General features: G+C 40.6%; 1 protein-coding gene across 1 annotated transcript; it reads right to left on the bottom strand.

The window, feature by feature from the left end:
- Positions 1 to 8,139: 8,139 nt before the first annotated feature.
- vegfba (vascular endothelial growth factor Ba) lies at positions 8,140 to 18,253 on the bottom strand. Its single transcript, XM_080036054.1, has 8 exons — positions 17,972 to 18,253; positions 14,103 to 14,154; positions 13,823 to 14,019; positions 13,662 to 13,735; positions 13,528 to 13,563; positions 10,593 to 10,679; positions 8,790 to 8,981; positions 8,140 to 8,276 (listed from the first exon to the last, which is right to left on the bottom strand). Exons 1-8 carry the CDS (start codon positions 18,047 to 18,049, stop codon positions 8,255 to 8,257), a joined length of 738 nt encoding a protein of 245 aa, XP_079892180.1. The 5' UTR covers positions 18,050 to 18,253; the 3' UTR covers positions 8,140 to 8,254.
- Positions 18,254 to 19,642: the final 1,389 nt, after the last annotated feature.

Raw genomic sequence — 19,642 nt, forward strand, 5'->3', positions numbered from 1 at the left:
TTACAATTCACATAATTCAGTTGTCAGTGAACGGTAAATTGTCTCTTTTGGGGCTCCTTGTCCTGTGGGCAACTGGGGCCGTTGTCTGCTTTGTGTGGTTGTTGATCCAGCCTTGCCAATACTACGCAGAAGGTGCTCCCATGTTGGTATTAGCACAGGGCTGGTAACACTAATAGCTGTACATTGTATCTCTGTGTATGCAGTTTATTTCTTCAGCTTGAGACACTCATCTCTAGTCTTGAAAAACATCTCATGTCTTCTTAAATGGGAGGTGAAAGATCTTTGAGAGGATGTAAAATAAGGATCCACTTTTTTTGCCACATACCTGTATGTTAAAGCATGGTAGGGATTTAGTTTTCAGGATGTATCAATATATGTAAACACGTAGGCTCGTCGTCATATCAATTAATCAATCAAACTTTATAGTATAACAAATCATACATTGACATGCAGCTCCAAGTGCATATTTAAAAACATGGAAACACACACAAGATAAAAGCTGGGCCAAGTAGGTGTGTTTCATGTTTCTTTTAAAGGTGTTGGGCACAGTGTAAAGATTTTGTAGAAGAAGAAAAAAATTATCTTAAAAGTATACATCATCTAACAGGTGCCAGTGCAGGGATTTTTAAACATTGTAACACATGCAGATATATCACTGATTTAGTATGTACACAAAATTAAGGCTGCTGCTGTTTAAATTCAATCTCCCTTGCTTTAAAAAATAGACCAAATAATGCAAAAAAAATAAAAATTCATGTTGTGAAATGAGCGATGAAAGTCACGTTATGCATAATGAACTGGGTATGTGATTTCTGATTGGTCAAAATTAACATGAGCGGTACACTTTGACCAATCAGAGCGAGGCTTCGATTCTAAAAAAAAAAAGAAAAAAAAAATCTGATTCTCTGTTCTTATTGACTGTTGGGACTGTCCATTCACTTGGGCACCGACGTTGTTGGTGTAGAGCGTGTCAGGGAGGGACCATAGGGGAGGGACCAAAGAGAACAAGTGGAGCGGTTGAGGTATTTGGATTCAAATCTCTATCCCAACTGCTATTTTCTCCCCAAATTCTCCACCCCAGCTTTAAGGATAAAAACATACTTTTTACTCATTGAAAACGGTGCATGACACCTCAGTAGTACTGTTGATGTTTTAATCATAGCGATAATCTAAAAGATCATTGCTTTGCATTATTTTGGCCAATGAGAACTAACTTTACCCAGGTGATACATTCGAGCATCCTTCACTACAACCGAATGTCTAGCATGTTGTCACACAAACATCATACTGTATACTGATATTAAGCTTAAATTATTAACAGAGAAACATGGTGCTTGACGTAAAGCATTATAAAAGCAACATGTCCAAAAAAGATCAGTTGGTCTCATCTGAAGAAATGTTAAGTCAGAAGAAACAGGATTGGGCAGACAGACGGATGAAGAAACGTGATTGGCTGCTGCCTCAGGTGAATCGACCTGCAGGTATGGTGTGGACAGAGAGATAACATCCAGCCGACTCTCTGATCTCCACTCACTCCTACTGGTACCCGTATCCTGCTACCTGGCAGGATCCAGCATGCCCCGACCACAACTATGCCCTCACCCAACTACCCGCTAGACCCCCAACCACACACAACACACCCCTCCACCCTCAGCCTCTGCCGCACACACCACCCCTCATTGACGCCCTCATTCACCTTTTATGCCTCACTACAATCCACCAAACTTATCTCTTGTTTTGTTGAACAAAATTGCCCACATCAGGTCAGGAGAGAATGGTTTTGCCTTCAAAATCTCCCTTTTTCTTTTTGATTTTATCTATTTTCTTCTATGCATTTCATTCAAGTGTTAAAGTATGTCTCAAAATATTCTTTAATTGTTTATATTGTTGGCCATGCTCTAAAAATGAAAATGACTACTTTGGACCACACCGAAATATCTTAGCAATTATTGGACGGACTGACATGCAATTTGGTACACACATTCACATCCCCCTCAGGATAATTTGTAATGACTTTGATTATCCTCAGACTTCTCATCTAGTGCCATCCTCAGGTCAAAACATATATAACGACAAAATAACTGCAAAACCAACGATATCATTTTGTCATCATATTTTGTATTTAGTGCTGCTAATTACCTATTGTTTGCATTATGCAACTAAACTAAGATTGTGAACATTGTTAACATGATACCTGCTAAACATATGCATGTTAGCGTTGTCACTGTAAGCATAGCATTCAGCTCAGAGCACTGCATAGTAAAGCCGCACAGAGCAACATGGCTGTAGGCCTACTGTACATGACTTTTAGTCTTGTATTGTTAAATAATAGTTTTAAATCGTCTAGGATTGTTTTTTATTGTATAGGCCTAGTTTTTTCTTTTACCAACAAGGGAAATTAAATTTCCTCATCAAGGCCGTTATTTTCACACTAAATTGTAAACCTGTCGTAAAAACTGGTTCCCATGTCATAACAAGAACTGTAAATCTTTTATCAAGGTTGATGTGCTTCAGTGGACTGAGACAGACGAGGCCTGTGGATCCATGTTCCTGTCGGAGATAACGCTGTTGATTTGTCCTGTGAAATGTTTCAAAAAGTTCTTTGTGTTCACAAGAGACGTTTGAAAACTGACTTTCCTGTCAGTTTAACAGAAATCAGCAAACACGCATGACTCTTCTTTACACTGCACATAGGCCTACTGAACTCTCTTTTCTCTCAGTGTTTTATCTCTGTCTCTGTCTCTGTCTCTCTCTCTCTCTCACACACACACACACACACACACACACACACACACACACACACACACACACACACACACACACACACACACACACACACACACACACACAGGAGTGCTGATACCATCTAAAAAAACACACTTCCAGGCCAGATAGCGTCCAGTACCTGCTTCAACACAGCTGCTGCTACAAAAGCAGGGAGGAAACCGCGGCTGGGGATATTGAAAAAACACAAATCTCTACGCAGAGAAAGCAAGGTGGAAAAATACAGAAGTCCTGATACAAGTGCAAAGACTGAGAGAGACACAGGGAGATGGATGAAGTGATGTGTGCAGAGGGATGCTGGGATACAGACAGGGAGACACGTTTGAACTAAAACATAGGATGTTAAATTATTTCATGAGATGTTTTGGAACATAGAGATAGTCCGAAAGGCACATGAGACAGACACAATGTATCTGCCTGTCTATAACTATTAATAACCAGTGCAATGACGCATTTGGGGGGGGGGGGGGGTTGACGATTGCAGAGCTGTGGGAGAAAAGGGCATCATCTTTTCTGTATCATGATGCGCGACTAACTCAGTCTGTCCTCTCCTCTTTCTCTCTCTGTCTCCCTAATCTTGCAGCTATATTTAGTACTGGCATAATGCCCTACCAGACAAGATAAGTTGGCAGCAGCATTAGCTCCTCTTCTCTTTTCATGCTCTCCTCTCTTCTTCACACCCTGCAACAGACTAAATGGTGGCCAAATGAAACTGCTAATAATATATATATATATATATATATATATATATATATATATATATATATATATATATATATATATATATATATATATATATAATTAGGGAGCAAATGAGGACTGAACATTGTATTTTCCAGCAGCTAACGTCAGTGTCTTCATATTCATTATCATTGATGCCACAGGGCTATGACACAGTAGTGAGCAAACCCAGTGCAGACAGGTATGTAAACAGACAGTAACTTCTCTCCTAGCCTCTCTCCCACATGCTCCAAAAACCCACACAAACTACACTGTAACTTTTTTCCCCAAGTGACAATTTGGGTTAACTATTGTTTAATTGTATTTGCTAAAATTAGCACCATATCACACACTGGGCCAAGTAAAGCTGCAGCAGCAAGTGTTGACCTTACAAAGGGTCAGTCTAGGAATGGGTTATTTGTCTTTTTAAAGTAAAATATGAACAGTCAGATGTAAAAATGTTCATCTGTCGTAAAATAAATAAATCAACAGAATAAGATATAACAGGTAAAAGCGCCGCTACATTACTTACATAATGTACTTAAAGCTTTAAATGTAAAAATGTATTATATTGCAACTGAATGACCCCTGCAGCTTTAGTTTTTCACTTTTGGGAGTTTGTGGCTAGTGGTGTTGTTTTAACCATTGGTGTCCAGGTTGGATGACAATGGCTGTATCATGAACTCCAGGTTTTATGTAATGCTGTAACTTGACATCTATTGTTTTATGAGATTTAACATTTAAAAAAGTTAACCCTATATATATGTTCTCCACGTATCGTATGTTTAAGCATTGGTTTTGCTCCAAGAGATTAAAATTTGAAATTAGAATTTGAAAAGAAACAAGTAAAGATCTCTCAAGTGAATGAAAATAACAATATTTGCCCAAGAAGAAGCATAAAATGGACCAAGTGAATTAAGTGCAAGTGCGTCATAACTGTGCTTCAGTAAATGAACTCGTGTGGGGCTGCACACCTTTTACTCGACCAGCCTCTGACTCAGCAGCACAAGCGAGAGGAGGAGAGGGAACAATATTATGTCTCATAACACCACCTCACATTGCACGCACACTTTCTCTGTGCCCGGCGCTCCCAGGGTGTCACTGTAATCAAAAGCGTCTGTTTACCTTTCATTAGAGATTAAAACAAAGAGATGTGGGGTGGTGAGGTCAAAGCAGAGGGACATTGGATGGGGACAGCAGTGGATAAACAGTGACAGGAGAGAAAATAACAAAACAAAGGTTTATATGAAAAATAAGACATTTCCTTTAATAACATCTGTAATATCACGGTTGTATCCTGGTTTTAATTTTCCGATATATTTGACGGTGCAGTATTGCAACTTTTTATGTGGACATTGAATCGATTAATTAGCAAGTATACTGTATACTAATACAACAATAAACTGCATTGTTTTTCTACAAAGACATTATAATAGGGCACAAATGGTGTAGCAGCAAAAAAAGAGTGTCGTTTTTTTCTTTATACATAGGCTACAGTAGTACAATGCATTTCCAGAGAAGAGATTCATTGCAAAGTACAGCTACAAATGAAGATACAAATACATCTCTAACGTATGCACTATGTCATACACAAGGGCATGGCTGGATATTAGAGGTTATAAAATGTTATATAGTTTAGTAAGGGGTCTCTATAGGCTAAGACACTGGAGGCTAGAACAGACTGCAGATACAAAGCACACTGATGTTTGCTACTGATACAGGATCAGGACATTTGAATATTACATTTGTGTCCAAACTATTCATCTTAAAGAGTTGTGGTCACAGCAGGTACTAAAATGCTTTCTGATGGAATTCACTGTTGTTGCTTTTTACTTTTCAGCATTGATATTAAAAAACAAATAACAAAAACATTTGGTCACAATTAGCAGAGCAACTTGAGGCCTCTCAAAAAGTCAACCCATCAATACAACTCTTATGGCTGGAATGTCTTTGATACATGTCTGCAAGAGCGGAGTCCTTCAACTCTTTAACTTCTTTATTTTTTTCTCCAGTGGACTAATGTACAGTATGTGCTTTTCAATCTCAATACACAAGTGCAAACTGTTTTTAGGAAAACAGGCTCTCAGGTTTCTCAAAACATTATTTTGCTTTAATATTATTAAAAAATAAGAGCTGGAGCTAGGTGCCAGATTACATTTTGGCTGGGGGCAGTGACTTCCTGGAGTCTCAAAATAGTGGATGCAAATGTAAGAGCCAACAAATATTTCAGCACATAAACCCTAGTAAAACCCCCACTTGTCATTTTCACTGGTCTGTACTCAGAGGACCAGTTCACTTGTACTTGTATGCTTCCCTTCAGATCATCAAAACACACACAGAAAACTCCTATAAGTTCCTCTAAAATGAATCAGTGATACGCACTACCATTCTGCTGCCGCTCCACATCTCTACGCGGGAGACTTTGCTTATTGCTTAATGTAGGCTAAATAAAAAACATAATTAAAAGAGGTCTGAAATAAACAAAAAGTAACAACAAGGCTCTAATACTTGGTCATTAATATGCAGTGATATAGAGGTAGTGATTGAAGCATTGACTGACAGTAAATAACGATCAACTGGACAATGGGCAAAAAAATTATCTCATCTCAGGAGAGTATAAATACAGAGCTTATCACAGCAGCCCGAGAAACAAAGTAATTTTTCCCAAGGCAAACACACTTATAACACAGAGTCTGGACTGCACACTATAGGAAACCTATGAATTCCGGCGAGAGAATAGGGACAGCGACAGTTTGCCAAAGAGCCAAGAAGTCGCCGTTAAAATGTTCTCAGTAAAATTTTGCAGAGAACAAAGGGCTGAATGAACATCCAGCTCCATGACCCGCCATTATGTGTCCTCTGAGCCCGTCACATTGATTGACAAACCGCTCAAGACCTCATCCATTCTGAAACAGTCACAGTTCAAATGCCTGTGCCCGCCCGGCCGTCAAGCTGCCATGAACTGACATGGAGTTAAACCGTGAGATTCAGTCTGAATATAAACAAGTTATGTTCCAAATGAATAATACTCCTTCCATCCGGGCTCTAACTCGCAACAAAAACAGACATGTTTTCCTTTCTCTGCACTGGGGAACAGCTATTTGCTTGGTTTCTGTTTCTCGCAGGACAACACTGCCCCACTGATTGTTTGAATTACACATTATAATGTATATAGTCTCCCATTTGTGGCCAGTGTGAGCCGTCTCTGTTTAAATTCAATACGTTTGGGTATCGGTTTAGATGCTTAGTGTCTACATAGCTGGCCACCCAGCGTGAGGGATTAAAGATGAACACAAACAAAACAAAGACACATTTTTCAATATAGAATATCTTTTCAATCAACTTGACAGAATTATAATAAAATATAAAACAGAGGCATATAATACAATATTAAATGAAGGCTTTGCAGTAAATTGCAAATATAAACTACTGACATATTTGCACACTTGGCGTGGTACGAACAAAAGCTTATGGCTACCTGCACCCATTTCACATTGCCTGTGTGTGTGTGTGTGTGTGTGTGTGTGTGTGTGTGTGTGTGTGTGTGTGTGTGTGTGTGTGTGTGTGTGTGTGTGTGTGTGTGTGTGTGTGTGTGTGTGTGTGTGTGTGTGTGTAAATATGCATGTATGTGTACTTGCTATAGCAGAGAGTGACACCACCAAAGTGTATCTGCATTTGCAGTGTCGCCTGTGTTCCTGGTATTATGAGTGTGAATGTTTGTGTGGAAAGCAGTGGACAGCCGCCAGGCCTCATTATTGTCATTCTCCTCACTGCCTAAAAGAGAGGCAAAGAGAGGCAAAGCCGCTGCTTTCAGTCGAGGAGCTGAGGAAAGATGGTGACAAAAGGCCAAAATTAAACGAATGCCGGAAAGCGGCTTGGAGAGCCAGCCCCGTGTTCAGACACTTTGAATGGGAGAGAACGGCTGCAGGGATATCCCATCTGGGTCTTTCAGTTGGGGGACCACACAGATACACTCCCTACCAGCATTCAGCTCCACTATAGGTCCAAGCACACAGGGGTGCCAGTCCATGTGCATGTCGAATGTCCCTCTGGTGTGTCTGAGTCCGTATATAATCTGTTACCATTGTTTTGTTTTTTTAATCCTCCTCACAAAATTTGGCCTTGATTTCACCCTGGAATCCGTCTACATGTGCAGTTTGCCTGCGAACAACGAATCAGAGCTTCCCGTGATGGAAACCCGCAAAGAACAGATCCACTTCATGTCCATTGTTCTTGTATAGTAGGATCTTTATTGTTTCTGCTGTCCTCTTTATTTATAGGTTGAACTGCAAACCAAAATAACTTCTCGTATTCCGACCTTCAAACCGCGCAGAGCAGGTGCACGTTCAAACTGAGTGATTGTGTTCTCCGAAAAACAAAAATGTGTCCACATCTCAAATCGCCATTATGCTGCCATTTCAACCTTCCACTCGTGTGATGTATTTTGTGACTACATGTCTGAACACGCATGCACATGTGGACTGACGGAAGCTTACCACAGAAACAAGGAGGTGGCACTGGTAAGTTGTTTTTAGCTGCACACATGTAGATCTATATTCAGGCTATAATGCAGTACTTGTGGCTTAACTAGAATGCTACTACAGGGTCTGGTGTGTGTTTCTGCTAATATTTCCTTCGGTCCTGCAGTACTGCATGTTTGCTCCATGGCACTGATGCAGAGAGTGGGCAATGAATCAGCAGCAGGGGTTGGTGGAGAGACGGTGAGGTGAAAAGAAAGGTGGTGGACACATCAAGTCCTCATGGCATCACACCTGGAACAATAAACAATAAAGAGAGAAAGGCATGACATTTCATTTGACAGACACATGAGAGAGATGAGATGGATTTTAAAATTGTGTAGCGCATGAGTCTTAATAAAGGAAGCATGTACGCATACGTTTACAAAACAGACATTTCCATTGGAAGACATTTGGGTTTCAGTGTCCTGCTCAAGGACACTTCGACATGGGGAATCAAAGCACGAACCGTACAACTAATATTCAAACCCACTCGATCACATGAGTTACAGCTGCAAAGCTTTCTCACTGCATTGAAAGTTGATGAACTGCCCCCTTGCAGGATCTCTAAAATCTGCATAGGAAATACATTTTGGGTCGGAGCAAGAACATTCCTTCCTTAATTTGTTCTAGGCAAAGCCTGATGCAACTCAAGGTGCTTCCTTAATTCCTAAATTCTAGTTTCAATAATCTATCTATTGGTATGTTTAAAAACTGGTAACCAGAAAAGGCAACAGATTTTTATTATCTGGTTGTGAGTGGACTGACCTGCACCGCTGAGGGTTGAGCATCCGGTTCTTCCGGCTGCAGCTCTCAGCTCTGATGGTGCAGCGGCACTGGCAGGACGTCACGTCCAGCGCCCACTTCCTCCCTCTGCAGGGGCGACAACCAAGCTTCGGAGATGATGATGGAGAGGGAGAGAAGCTGATGGGAGGAGGTGATGGAGGAGGAGGAGGAGGAGGAGAGGATGGAGGAGGAGGAGGAGAGGATGGGGGAGGAAGACTTGGGGGAGCATGGTTCCTATGTGGAAGAGGGATGGAAGAACAGTGTGGTTAGCTGCAGAGTTTTTTTTTAACAAATTGGTTAGCAATAGTCTACAGCCATGCAAAAGCGGCTCTTTTAAGCTAACATCAGAATGTTGAGTTGCTTACAATGACAATTTGTTCTTTTGGTATTTATATTTTGGTATATTTGGTCATTAACCCAAGTAACTGACACACTGACATTTTAATCTGGTAATTGAGCTATGTGAAAAAGTTAACAAATCAGTTTTTTACCAAACGTCACAACAATTTGTCCAAAGTCAATTAAGACACTTCATTATAAAACCACAAATGTCCGACTCATGGTGGCGCTACTGGAAAGGTCAGGAGATCATATTAGTCTGTAGGCTCTATCATGATTGGATCCTGCATGTCTACTAAATAACGTGGAAATCCATGCAACACTGGTTGAGGTGTTGCAGCCTGAACCAAAATCTGGAGCCATGTGATCAAACAGGGTTTTACACAATGTTTCTATTTAGTTTTTAAACCAAAACCATTTTGTATGACTGAAACAAACCCATACAGTGCAGAGTGTGGGAGACGTGCAACAAATGTGAAATAGCTGCCAAACGTTCTACTCTTTCTGTCAGCCTGTCGGTCTGCCTGTTACCATGGCTATAGTCACTCAGTTGCCTATGAGGCTTTCAGTTCCTCCTCTAGAAGCTCTGAACTATCTCTGAGTCTGAGAAAGTTGCCTGCGTCGGTTGGTCCATTAACTGGAGCTGGTTTTGCCTCAGTATTCCCTTGAGGCTGGCGGCTTTAATGAAGTTTCTTAATGAGGCAGAGAGGGGCCATCTTTGTTCAGATCCCGCTGACCACGCCTGCCGCTGGCATGGACAGAGGAGGTGGCATTTGGGAGCAAATTACACAGATTTCACCCCTGCCAGAGTCTGAATAAAGCCCATTCTGAGTGATGGATGGGTGCTAAGGCACATCACACCCAAACCCAGCCACCTCTGGCCCCTGGAGGCCGGAAAACGTCTGACAGCAAAGTGAGCAAGAGCGATGAGGAAAAGAGCGCTGACTCGTTTTATCCCTGACTGCTCCGGACTGTGTCACTGAACAGTGTAGTACATGTAGCAGAAAGACACATATGCCCCAAATTCACCTGATCCTCTTATATTAGAATGTAACATGAGGTTAACAGTTTTTAAATGTTTCTTCGCAGCTTGAATTATATAATAGATAAATGTCATATTGCTGATCACAAGAAATATCTAAAATGAATTAGTGTGTACTTAGAGTTGTGTGTGTGTGTGTGTGTGTGTGCGTGCGCGGATGCGTGTGTGTGTGTGATTGCGTGCATGTGCGTAAGTGAGACCTTGACTGTGACTGTGGCTGTAAAACAAATTGTCCTTCAGTAAGGATGTAGACCAGATAACCTTGTGTTGTTCTCTAATCCAAACATTCACACTGATGCTGAAAGTATCTGGAAAATACTGACTAACTAAGATAAAATAAAACTTCAAACGATCATTAACCGAGTTTAAAAAAATCTAATGTGTGATCTGAATATTCAACATACATAGCTCTGACGGCTCCAGGTGTCTTCTGTTTCTGTCGGGACCTTCCCTTCTTTTTGTTGTCATTTCTCGTTGGCTTCAGAGAGGGCCTGCGAATTATCAGAAACACAATATGTTACAACATTAAAACTGAATCAGATATCATGAATGTGCCACACGTCCCAGTTGAATAATAAGTGCTGAGATTTGGATTGTTATGCTCATTCTATGAAAAGACCGTTTTTGACTTTAATCATCATTTTGAGGCAAGTCAACATGTTTGGTTTAAAGTGAAGGGAAAAGGTTTAACACTACCCAGCCTAAATCCAAAAAAAAACAACTTGTCTTAAAGTGTGATGATATGATATGATTATGATATGATACATTTTCGGAATAGGGAGTTCACAGTATAATTTCAACATCAATGAAATGCTACCTTCGAGAGATCGTCAGCAACAGTTGTTGACGAGAACATTTATGCATTTGATGCCAGTATGTATTTTCTTAAGGTTGACGGATCAGTGCTGGAAATCAACTAAGTAACTTTACTCAAGTATAATTTTGGGGTAATTGTACTTCACCTATGTGGTAAATTTGAATAGCCCCTATAATTCTTATCTTGCAGTGTACGCGGTTAAAGGTTGGGGTCACTGGGGAAAAACGAAAACACCAATAAATGGACTGGGATGCTGGGATGATCTGTCTATTTGTAGATATTAACACACCTGATACACGACCCCACACAGATATCTAAAACACTGTTCTGTAGCATTAAGAGCGAGAGCTATGCTACCTCTCAACCTGCTGCTTCAAATGCTCCTACCAAATACTGTATAAATGTCCTGTCTGGAATCTCTTCAATAAACCTTGAAACACTGATGAAGTTCAGTCTGCTGCCTTTTTTCAGCCATGGTGATAATTCAGCTACCACACCTTCAAGTATTTTAGTTTTTCAATTGTTGAGCTATAATTAGATGCATGGGTATACAAAAAAATCTAAACTCCCAACATTGAATTGAATAGCTAGAACAAGCTCCATCCTGACCAACCAAGCAAATATGATCCAGTTGGATAAGATTATAGGACATAAGTCTGACAACCACCATTCCACAAGATAATGCCAACTATTTTTTAATTTTAATAGGTCAACTGATTTTAATTCTACTTTTGTATGCAGGACAGTTACTTGGAACGGAGTTATTTGACAGCATGGTGCTTCCACTTTCACTTAAGTGAAAGATCTGAACATTTTGTCCAACATGCGACAGACTGCTGACCAGCCAGCTCTGATAATCGTCCATTATTCTCTTATCACAATCCCCTGACATTAGAAAATAAACAAAAAGGCAAAACAGACATCGATGTGGGCTATGAGAGGGGAGAGACACTCCCTAAATGTTCTGATCAAACATTATGCTTGGTAGCTTTGCATTTTTGGGCCATGTCCACATCGCCTGTAGGTAATAAAGCTCTGTCCAAGTGCATCTGCTCAAAGCTTTGGTTTTCAACTTCCCTGTTTGTTCTAATCCCATTGGCTCCAAACTGAAATAAACTATATCAAATTATGGGGACAGCCAGAGTAGCACTGGCATTATTAACAGAGTGTGCTGCTGCTGTTGTCTTTGGAGCTCTAGTTTATGATCATGGATGCGTGACTCTGCTCTGTCGGCCTGTGAGAAGGCACATGGCAGCGGGAGATAAAATCATCACTATGGTGACAACAGGATGCTGGGTGTCCCGGGGGATGCTGGGAGAGAGTCACACAGATGCTAACTCATTGAGGGGCGAACACACACACACACACACACACACACACACACACACACACACACACACACACACACACACAAAGACAATTATTCACACACAAACTAAAACTTTCACACACATTTATACAAACACGTAGAAAATGTACACATGCATAAATACGACCACAGATTAGTTCCAAATTCAGTCATATATATATATGAGCACCGAGCAGAGTAAGAGAAACTGTAAACACACATACATTGGAATCCTTTATTTATGTCAATGTCCTAACAGGAAGCAGGGGGACATAAACATAAAAGATGGTATCATATGATTGTCCTCTTGGACCTGCCAGTGAGGTTCACAAACAAACATCAGGGATCCAACAGAAATGTTCCTCTCCCAGCCTACGGCTGTCAAAAAAAACCTGAATAGTATTGTATTGTGTCTAATAAGGACTTTTTCTTTACTCTAGGCACATATATGTCCATCAAAGGTCAGAGAATGATGAACGTTTTGCCATCAAAGTAACAAAACCTTGTAACCACAATGGGTATGCTTGGTGTTTCCTGACAATTTAAACTATGTTATAAAAAGGAAACAAAAAAAGTTTTGTTTTGTGTTAATGCCGTTGCAACGAGAGTCATGGAACACCTGTTGATTGTACTTTACAGTCGGCTGCAGAAAAACATTGGATTAACAACCAAAATAATAATCTGTGTCCTATTTGTTTTCTGTTTAAAAGCACAAGTTGAACAAGAGTGAGCGCGTCATTTCGCAGGCATGTTTCTTGGATTGAGATAGTGGCCTGAGAATAGTTGGGACTTTTGCAGCGAGGAATAATTGTTTTAATTAAAATGGTGGAATGGTCCGAATTTACAACATGTTTTAAATCAATAATAGCACACGGACCTTCAAATGATAAACCTGAGAATGAGTGGTTGATAGGTGTAACTTCTTTTTAAACTGTTAAGCCATGTTTCCTTGGGTTTAACCACACTACTCTGCCTTTACCTCCTCAACAGCATCATCAGAGAACATTAGTGGACATATTTGCACAGACAGGGTTTAATAAAGTCATTACAGATGATGGAGCATGAGATTTCACAACAACTACACACTTACACACAATAAGGAGATGAGATGAATGGACGAGGAGAGAATAAAATCAAGAAAGACAGGAAGGAGTTGGAAGAAAAAGTGTGTTACCTTGTTGTAGGTGTTGGCTGCAGTTGTGCTTTTAACCTGCACACAGATAAAAAGGTATCAGTGTAACGTTAAAGTGAGGTCCTTTAACAACAGGTAACCCTGCATCTCTGAACACAGACAGTGTGTTTTATTACCTGCACTCACACTGGCTGTGCTCGACGAATGGCAGCTCAATGAGCTCATGTTTCATGAAGGAGGTCCTCATCAGCTGCACACAAGATAAATAACAAACTTAAGCACATTCAATTGCAGACATCCGTCTCGAAGAAGGTGGAGATGTAGAGCGTGCCTTTACCTCCATGGTGAGTGTGTGTGTGAGCGAGGGAACACACTCCAGGGCCTCGTCAGCACAGCAGCCGCCACATCGCCTCACGGACACGCAGGACGGGACAAAGAGATGGTGCGTCTCCCCCGGCAACTCCCTCCAAACCTCCACCAGAGTGTCCCGAGGCTCACAGCCGCTCCGCGAGTAAACCTCCAGCCACCGCCGCACTAGAGGAGAAACCCAATGCTGTCATGTATTGATCAGGTCTGTGTGGAGGTGCAATAGTCTCTGCAGAAACGGGGGAGCCTACCTTCTCGACCTTCCCTGGATTTGGGGGAGTCCGCCGGCCGCCAGTGAGCCAGCTGGAGGGAGAAATAAGTCATCAAGAAGTTCATTTAAAAAAGCACTGTTTCAATAAGTTTAGGCTTTCCTGATCAAATATAGCCAAAATAGAACAGTGTTAAGAGCATGAAACAATTAAAAAGCTACAAAAGCCAATAAAGAACGCACAAGAAGCAAACAGATTGTTTCCATGTTTATACTTTGTAACTAACAGTGTAACAGTGTATCTGCTCTTATCAATCAATAATCCATGTTTATTTGTTAACTCACTATATTATGCCAGTAATCATCCAATTGAGCTACTGCCTGAGTTGTAAAAGGTCTAATTGGAGTGGTTCCTGTTAATGAACACCACAATTGTTCAAACCCACATGAAAAAAGACCAGTAATGCATGGTGATAAAAAGACTGCTACCTTTGCCCTCAAGTCTATCACCCGATAATGGCGTTTGAGGCACATTCAGTAGCCCTGCGTTGTAGACAGTGCAAGTGTCCGCCACTGGATTACAGTCAGTTTACAGCTGCTTCTTTAAGTGTACAGTGGAAAGTACATTGACTCATATAGGGGTCTGTACTTTTCACTCCACTTCATGTATTTACAGCTATAATTACTTTGCAGATAATGATTTTTTACACTCAAAAGTACATAATTACCTTATAAAATAACATATTTTATTGAATATTACATCAGTGGTTCCCAACCTATTTGGCTTGTGACCCATAAAACCTTTAGCTGGGGCCTTTTGTCAAATGACCATGAAAGAGACATTTCCCCTCTAAACTTTGAGGCAAAAAGAAATAAAAATGTCAAGAAATAGAACCTAAGGTTTTAGAAAAGTCTAAAAGTAAAAACTTTGATTTGCATGGCAGACATTTTCTTTCTACTTAATTCCTCTGTCATTCCTCACCTCAGATTAACCTTCTGACCCTTTGGAGGGGCCCGACCTCAAAGTTGAGAAACCACTGGAGTAAAGTAAACTAAGCTGCTTACACACTGAACAGTGATTACAAAATCTTGCTGATGTTGTGCCAATTGTACATTGATGTCACAGTATATAAGTCACTAGAAAGACATTGCATTGCAGAATCAGTACTTTCACTTTCGAGACTTTAGGTACATTTTATAATACTAAGATTAAATAAGATTTTGAATGCATAATTACTTGTAATGGAGTGTTTTTACATTTGTTGTTGTCTTTTTTTCCTAAATAAAGGATATTGAATATTTCCTAGACCACTAAGGAACATACACAATGAGAACTGATTTGTACAGCTGTGTACACTGCCTTTACTGGACCCATTTGTGTGTGTGAAGACCAAGGCCGCTCGTCATGGACTTTGTCCAGTTGCCCCCTTTTAACTGCTCCACCCCCAAATACACACACACACACACACACACACACACACACACACACACACACACACACACACACACACACACACACACACACACAGGTTTGGCCCACATTGATACTCTGAGTTAAGATGGGACTGAGTCCATTTTGAAACTGGTAAAATGTAAACTTAAATGTGTCTTTCTTTATCAGTCTTTGAGACGGGGATAAGATTATCGCCTTCTGGCAGCCATATCAGTGAAAAGCTGGCAAACACATACACACAATGAGAGCCAGCCCAGTGCCATCTGTACTGGTATTGCTGTCTGTCTAGTGTCTACTCCCAGCCAGTCCCAGAGCAAACTACATTTAAGCCAAGTGTGTGTGTGTGTGTGTGTGTGTGTGTGTGTGTGTGTGTGTGTGTGTGTGTGTGTGTGTGTGTGTGTGTGTCCTACAGTCTCACACATTCTCTCCCACACTGAGATTCATCACTACTGGAGGAAAAGGATGACCCCTTTTTCCAATAAGGTGTCAGTGAGGCAGACGCCATGAAAGCAGAGAGTTGGCGGCTGTAAGCTTTGGTGCACGCCACTGTGTGCCGTGTAGTGTCTAGGATGAAGCACCACCAACACGCACAGTGCACAGCAGCACAGAGTCTGGGCTGGATCCCACAACGCTGCAAAGCACTGCCTGTTCCTGATACAAGTCTCCAGACATAAATAAAAAAGCAGCACATGCTGGTCTCTCCCTGTGTGTGTGTGTGTGTGTGTGTGTGTGTGTGTGTGTGTGTGTGTGTGTGTGTGTGTGTGTGTGTGTGTGTGTGTGTGTGTGTGTGTGTGTGTGTGTGTGTGTGTGTGTGGAATGGGCCCCTGGACCATGTCAGTACAACCAATCAACAACATTCCAAATGACTGATAACTGTAATAACCGATATCAATAAATAACACAGAGCAAAACTACCAAGTCCACAAAGTTATCGGTCGTCCTTTTTTTTACAAGGCGGCTTTTTTAATAGCAATTAATAACTCAGGGCTTAAGAGCTGAGAACATGACTAATCTATTAGTCCACAACAAAAAATCAATTGGCAACAATTTTGACAATCAAATAGCAAAAATATTAGTCATTCTGTGGTCCCAGTATCTCCACCTAGAACAATTTACAAATTAATCGATAAAGAAATTAATGGTTAATAAATCTTGATATACATTTCTTAATGTTTAATAACTCATTTTCTAATGCTTTGTTGATCGGTTTTAAAATACAATCATATGAATAATTTTAGGGTTGCCAGGTTGTCCAAAAATTCCTTCTCCGGCAATACTCATTTTGGTTAACGTTTGCTCTTTAGTTTGGATTGGTCGTCCATGAGAATATCTTTAATAAATTTACATTTTGAAGAAATACATGTATTGGTTTACTTACCCAGAGATGGATGATATAGGCTATAAAATGGGTTGTATGGCTTGGCTCTAACTAACTAGATGGGCGGTGGCAGTGACAATGGGTAGGCTATCCTCCAGAAATTGCCTCTGTGCTGCTGCTGATGTCACATTCACTCCCATTCCCCATATAAAGATATAGCCTGTTTAACAAATATATGCTCCATGTGTAGCCAATATATCTGCCCATTCCCTGTAGCAGAATATTAAGCTGCAGCCAGTAGCCTAGTTGGTTAGCTTAGCTTAACACACAGAGCGGAAACAACTTTTAAAAGATCCAAAAGCACTTTTAAAGCCGACCTACTGACACTTTATATCTTATTGTTTTATTTTATAGCCTACATAAAACTACAAGTTGCCAGTTTTAGGCAAATATAAAAACACATTTAAAAAATAAGCTTTACAGGAGCTAATTGACAGAGCCAATGCTAGCTGTTCTCACTGTTTTCAGTCTGTATACTAAACTAAGCTAACCGATTGGTTTCAAACATGATTAAAAATATTTCCTAAAATGTTGGACTATCTTATTTATAATACCTATATAATATATATAATTCCGGTTTGAGATGTCCTGCAGACATTCTTCAAAAGCTAAGTTCAGAGAGACTATTGGAGGGAGACTTCCTGATTAATTAATTAAAAGGACAAGGCCATGCCGGAGGAGGATTTTCCACAACCTGGCATCCCAAAAGTTGTTCTTGCTTTAAAGGCCTAAATGATCTACAAAGCTTCAGTACATTATTTATTACAGTGTAAACTCTTTGTATCGATGAGCCTTACTAGAATTAATTATGATAGGATAGGAGACAATTAACACAAAGTCAGCATAAACCTAAAATCTCCAGGAATGTTAGCCTATAGTGAAAATGTAACACTGGACAATGACAGGTGTCATTGACCTAGGAGATAACTTCCAAAAATGTCCCACATGTTCTCCACCAACAGACAACATTCATTCAAAACTGCCAATGCAGTGACCATCAATTTACACTTGGCTGGTGGCAGGCAGACCCCTTCATGTCTCATTTGTGGTCAAAAAGCTATAGGCCTACATGGCTACATACCTTGGCATGGGATGTCGGTATTCTGGTGAGCAGCAGGAATTGAAACATTCCTAGAATAACTTGAAGCATAATCCCCATCGTGCAGGAGTCCAAAGGGGGCACTCACAAATATTTTTTGGGGAGAAAGAGAGAGGGTCCGGCCGTGTCCTCCTCCTCCTCTATGTCCGATTAAAGACGCAGAAATCCCGCTTTCATTCTCCAGTCTCCCTTCCCTGAAAAGACACCCATGGTGGCATCCTCATTGTTGCAGTTATGACTTTAACTCTTTGCATCTGGGACTTAATGATGGTCGGAACTATTGCAGGAGTCTCCCAACCTTAAACTCTATATTAAAGTGATACACTGGAGCAGGCTGAAATAACGCCCCCTTCACTAATTCTAGCATATATGTGCCATTCTCAAATAATAATTTAATAACTATCCGAGGTAGCATACGCTTCAGATTCTGAGATTTTAAATTGTTTAAACTTTGAGTGATGCCTCCTTGCATGAATGTCAGTCTACCGGTCCTGATCCCATGAAACCGGTGTGGGGCTCCTAGGTGGCGTGACAGGAGGATCATCCAAATTCCCGCTGAAACGTGCTGCGACCATAAAAATCCTCTATGTGGTTGGGGGAAAATCACACTATCCAGCTATTTATTTTTGTATCCGGTAGAAGATCGCACGCTTTGTCCCAACGTGCAGAGGGACAGTGCCGCATATTACGCTCCCCCTGCTAGGTCACAGGCTATCCACACTGTCGCTCCCTCTGAAAATGTGACGTTTAACCTCCGGGCGCATCTCCGCGTCTCTTTTTTATCCTCTTGTAAAAATGACCAGAATAACATCCTCCACTGACATGGCAGCGCAGCTACAACAGATACGGTGGAGCAGCAGGGTGGTCCACAGCCAGAAAGAGGTATGGAGAGGTGGCAATTTTCATTAGTTGTTTTGATCGGTTTCCTCATTTCCTTTGCCCTTGAGACGCACGCTGCGTAACCATTGCGCTGCCAACTTTTTCCAAATGGGACAGGCGCACTGGATACAGGTGCGGCGTCGCTATTGGTCCCAGATTGGATGTTGCATGTGGGGAACTTGACTGTTGCTGCCCCCCTGAAGTCATGTGCTCAATCGGCTATAACATCTGCCCTGCCATGTGGGCGTTTTAGTTTGGTACCTGCAAGGGTAATTAAATTAAGAAGAAAAAAGCTTGATTAATCAATAAACTATGCAAATTAGGTAGATAAATGTGTAACTTTATATAATTTATTAATCCTTAAGATAATCTTTTACAAAAAAGTGCCATAAATTATCTGGTTCCTTCTAGTCAAATGTGAATATACTCCTTGAGATTAAACTGAAAATATTTTACAAAATCAGCAATGTCAAGGTGTCACATTGAAAATTTCTGGTTGGGATTGTATAGCTCAAATGATGAATACAAACAATTGCAGAATCTGCAAAATAATCAATAATGAACATAATTGTTGCAACTCAAGTGAATATGTTTATACTGACTTCTTCTTTAAATGAGCAATTGTTAACCAATATAAGTGAAAATTTTTCTCAACAGGTCGTTTTCACAGCAGACACTTTGACTTGTTATAGTACGAAAAACAAAACAAAACTATTGCTTATTGCATAATAAGTGTCCCAGTGTGACAGCCAGCATTCAAAACATAAGGACCAT

The sequence above is a fragment of the Ammodytes marinus genome (assembly GCF_949987685.1).
Source record: "Ammodytes marinus genome assembly, chromosome: 10".
Taxonomy (NCBI): Eukaryota; Metazoa; Chordata; class Actinopteri; order Uranoscopiformes; family Ammodytidae; genus Ammodytes; species Ammodytes marinus.

What these genes read in the sequence shown, in the direction of transcription:
- vegfba (XM_080036054.1), bottom strand. Translation starts at nt 18,049, where the DNA reads ATGGGGATTATGCTTCAAGTTATTCTAGGAATGTTTCAATTCCTGCTG. An exon ending in TACCGACATCCCATGCCAAG is followed by an intron (nt 14,155 to 17,971) that starts GTATGTAGCCAT and finishes TTCTCCCTCCAG; the next exon opens with CTGGCTCACTGGCGGCCGGC. An exon ending in CACACACACTCACCATGGAG is followed by an intron (nt 13,736 to 13,822) that starts GTAAAGGCACGC and finishes TCTTGTGTGCAG; the next exon opens with CTGATGAGGACCTCCTTCAT.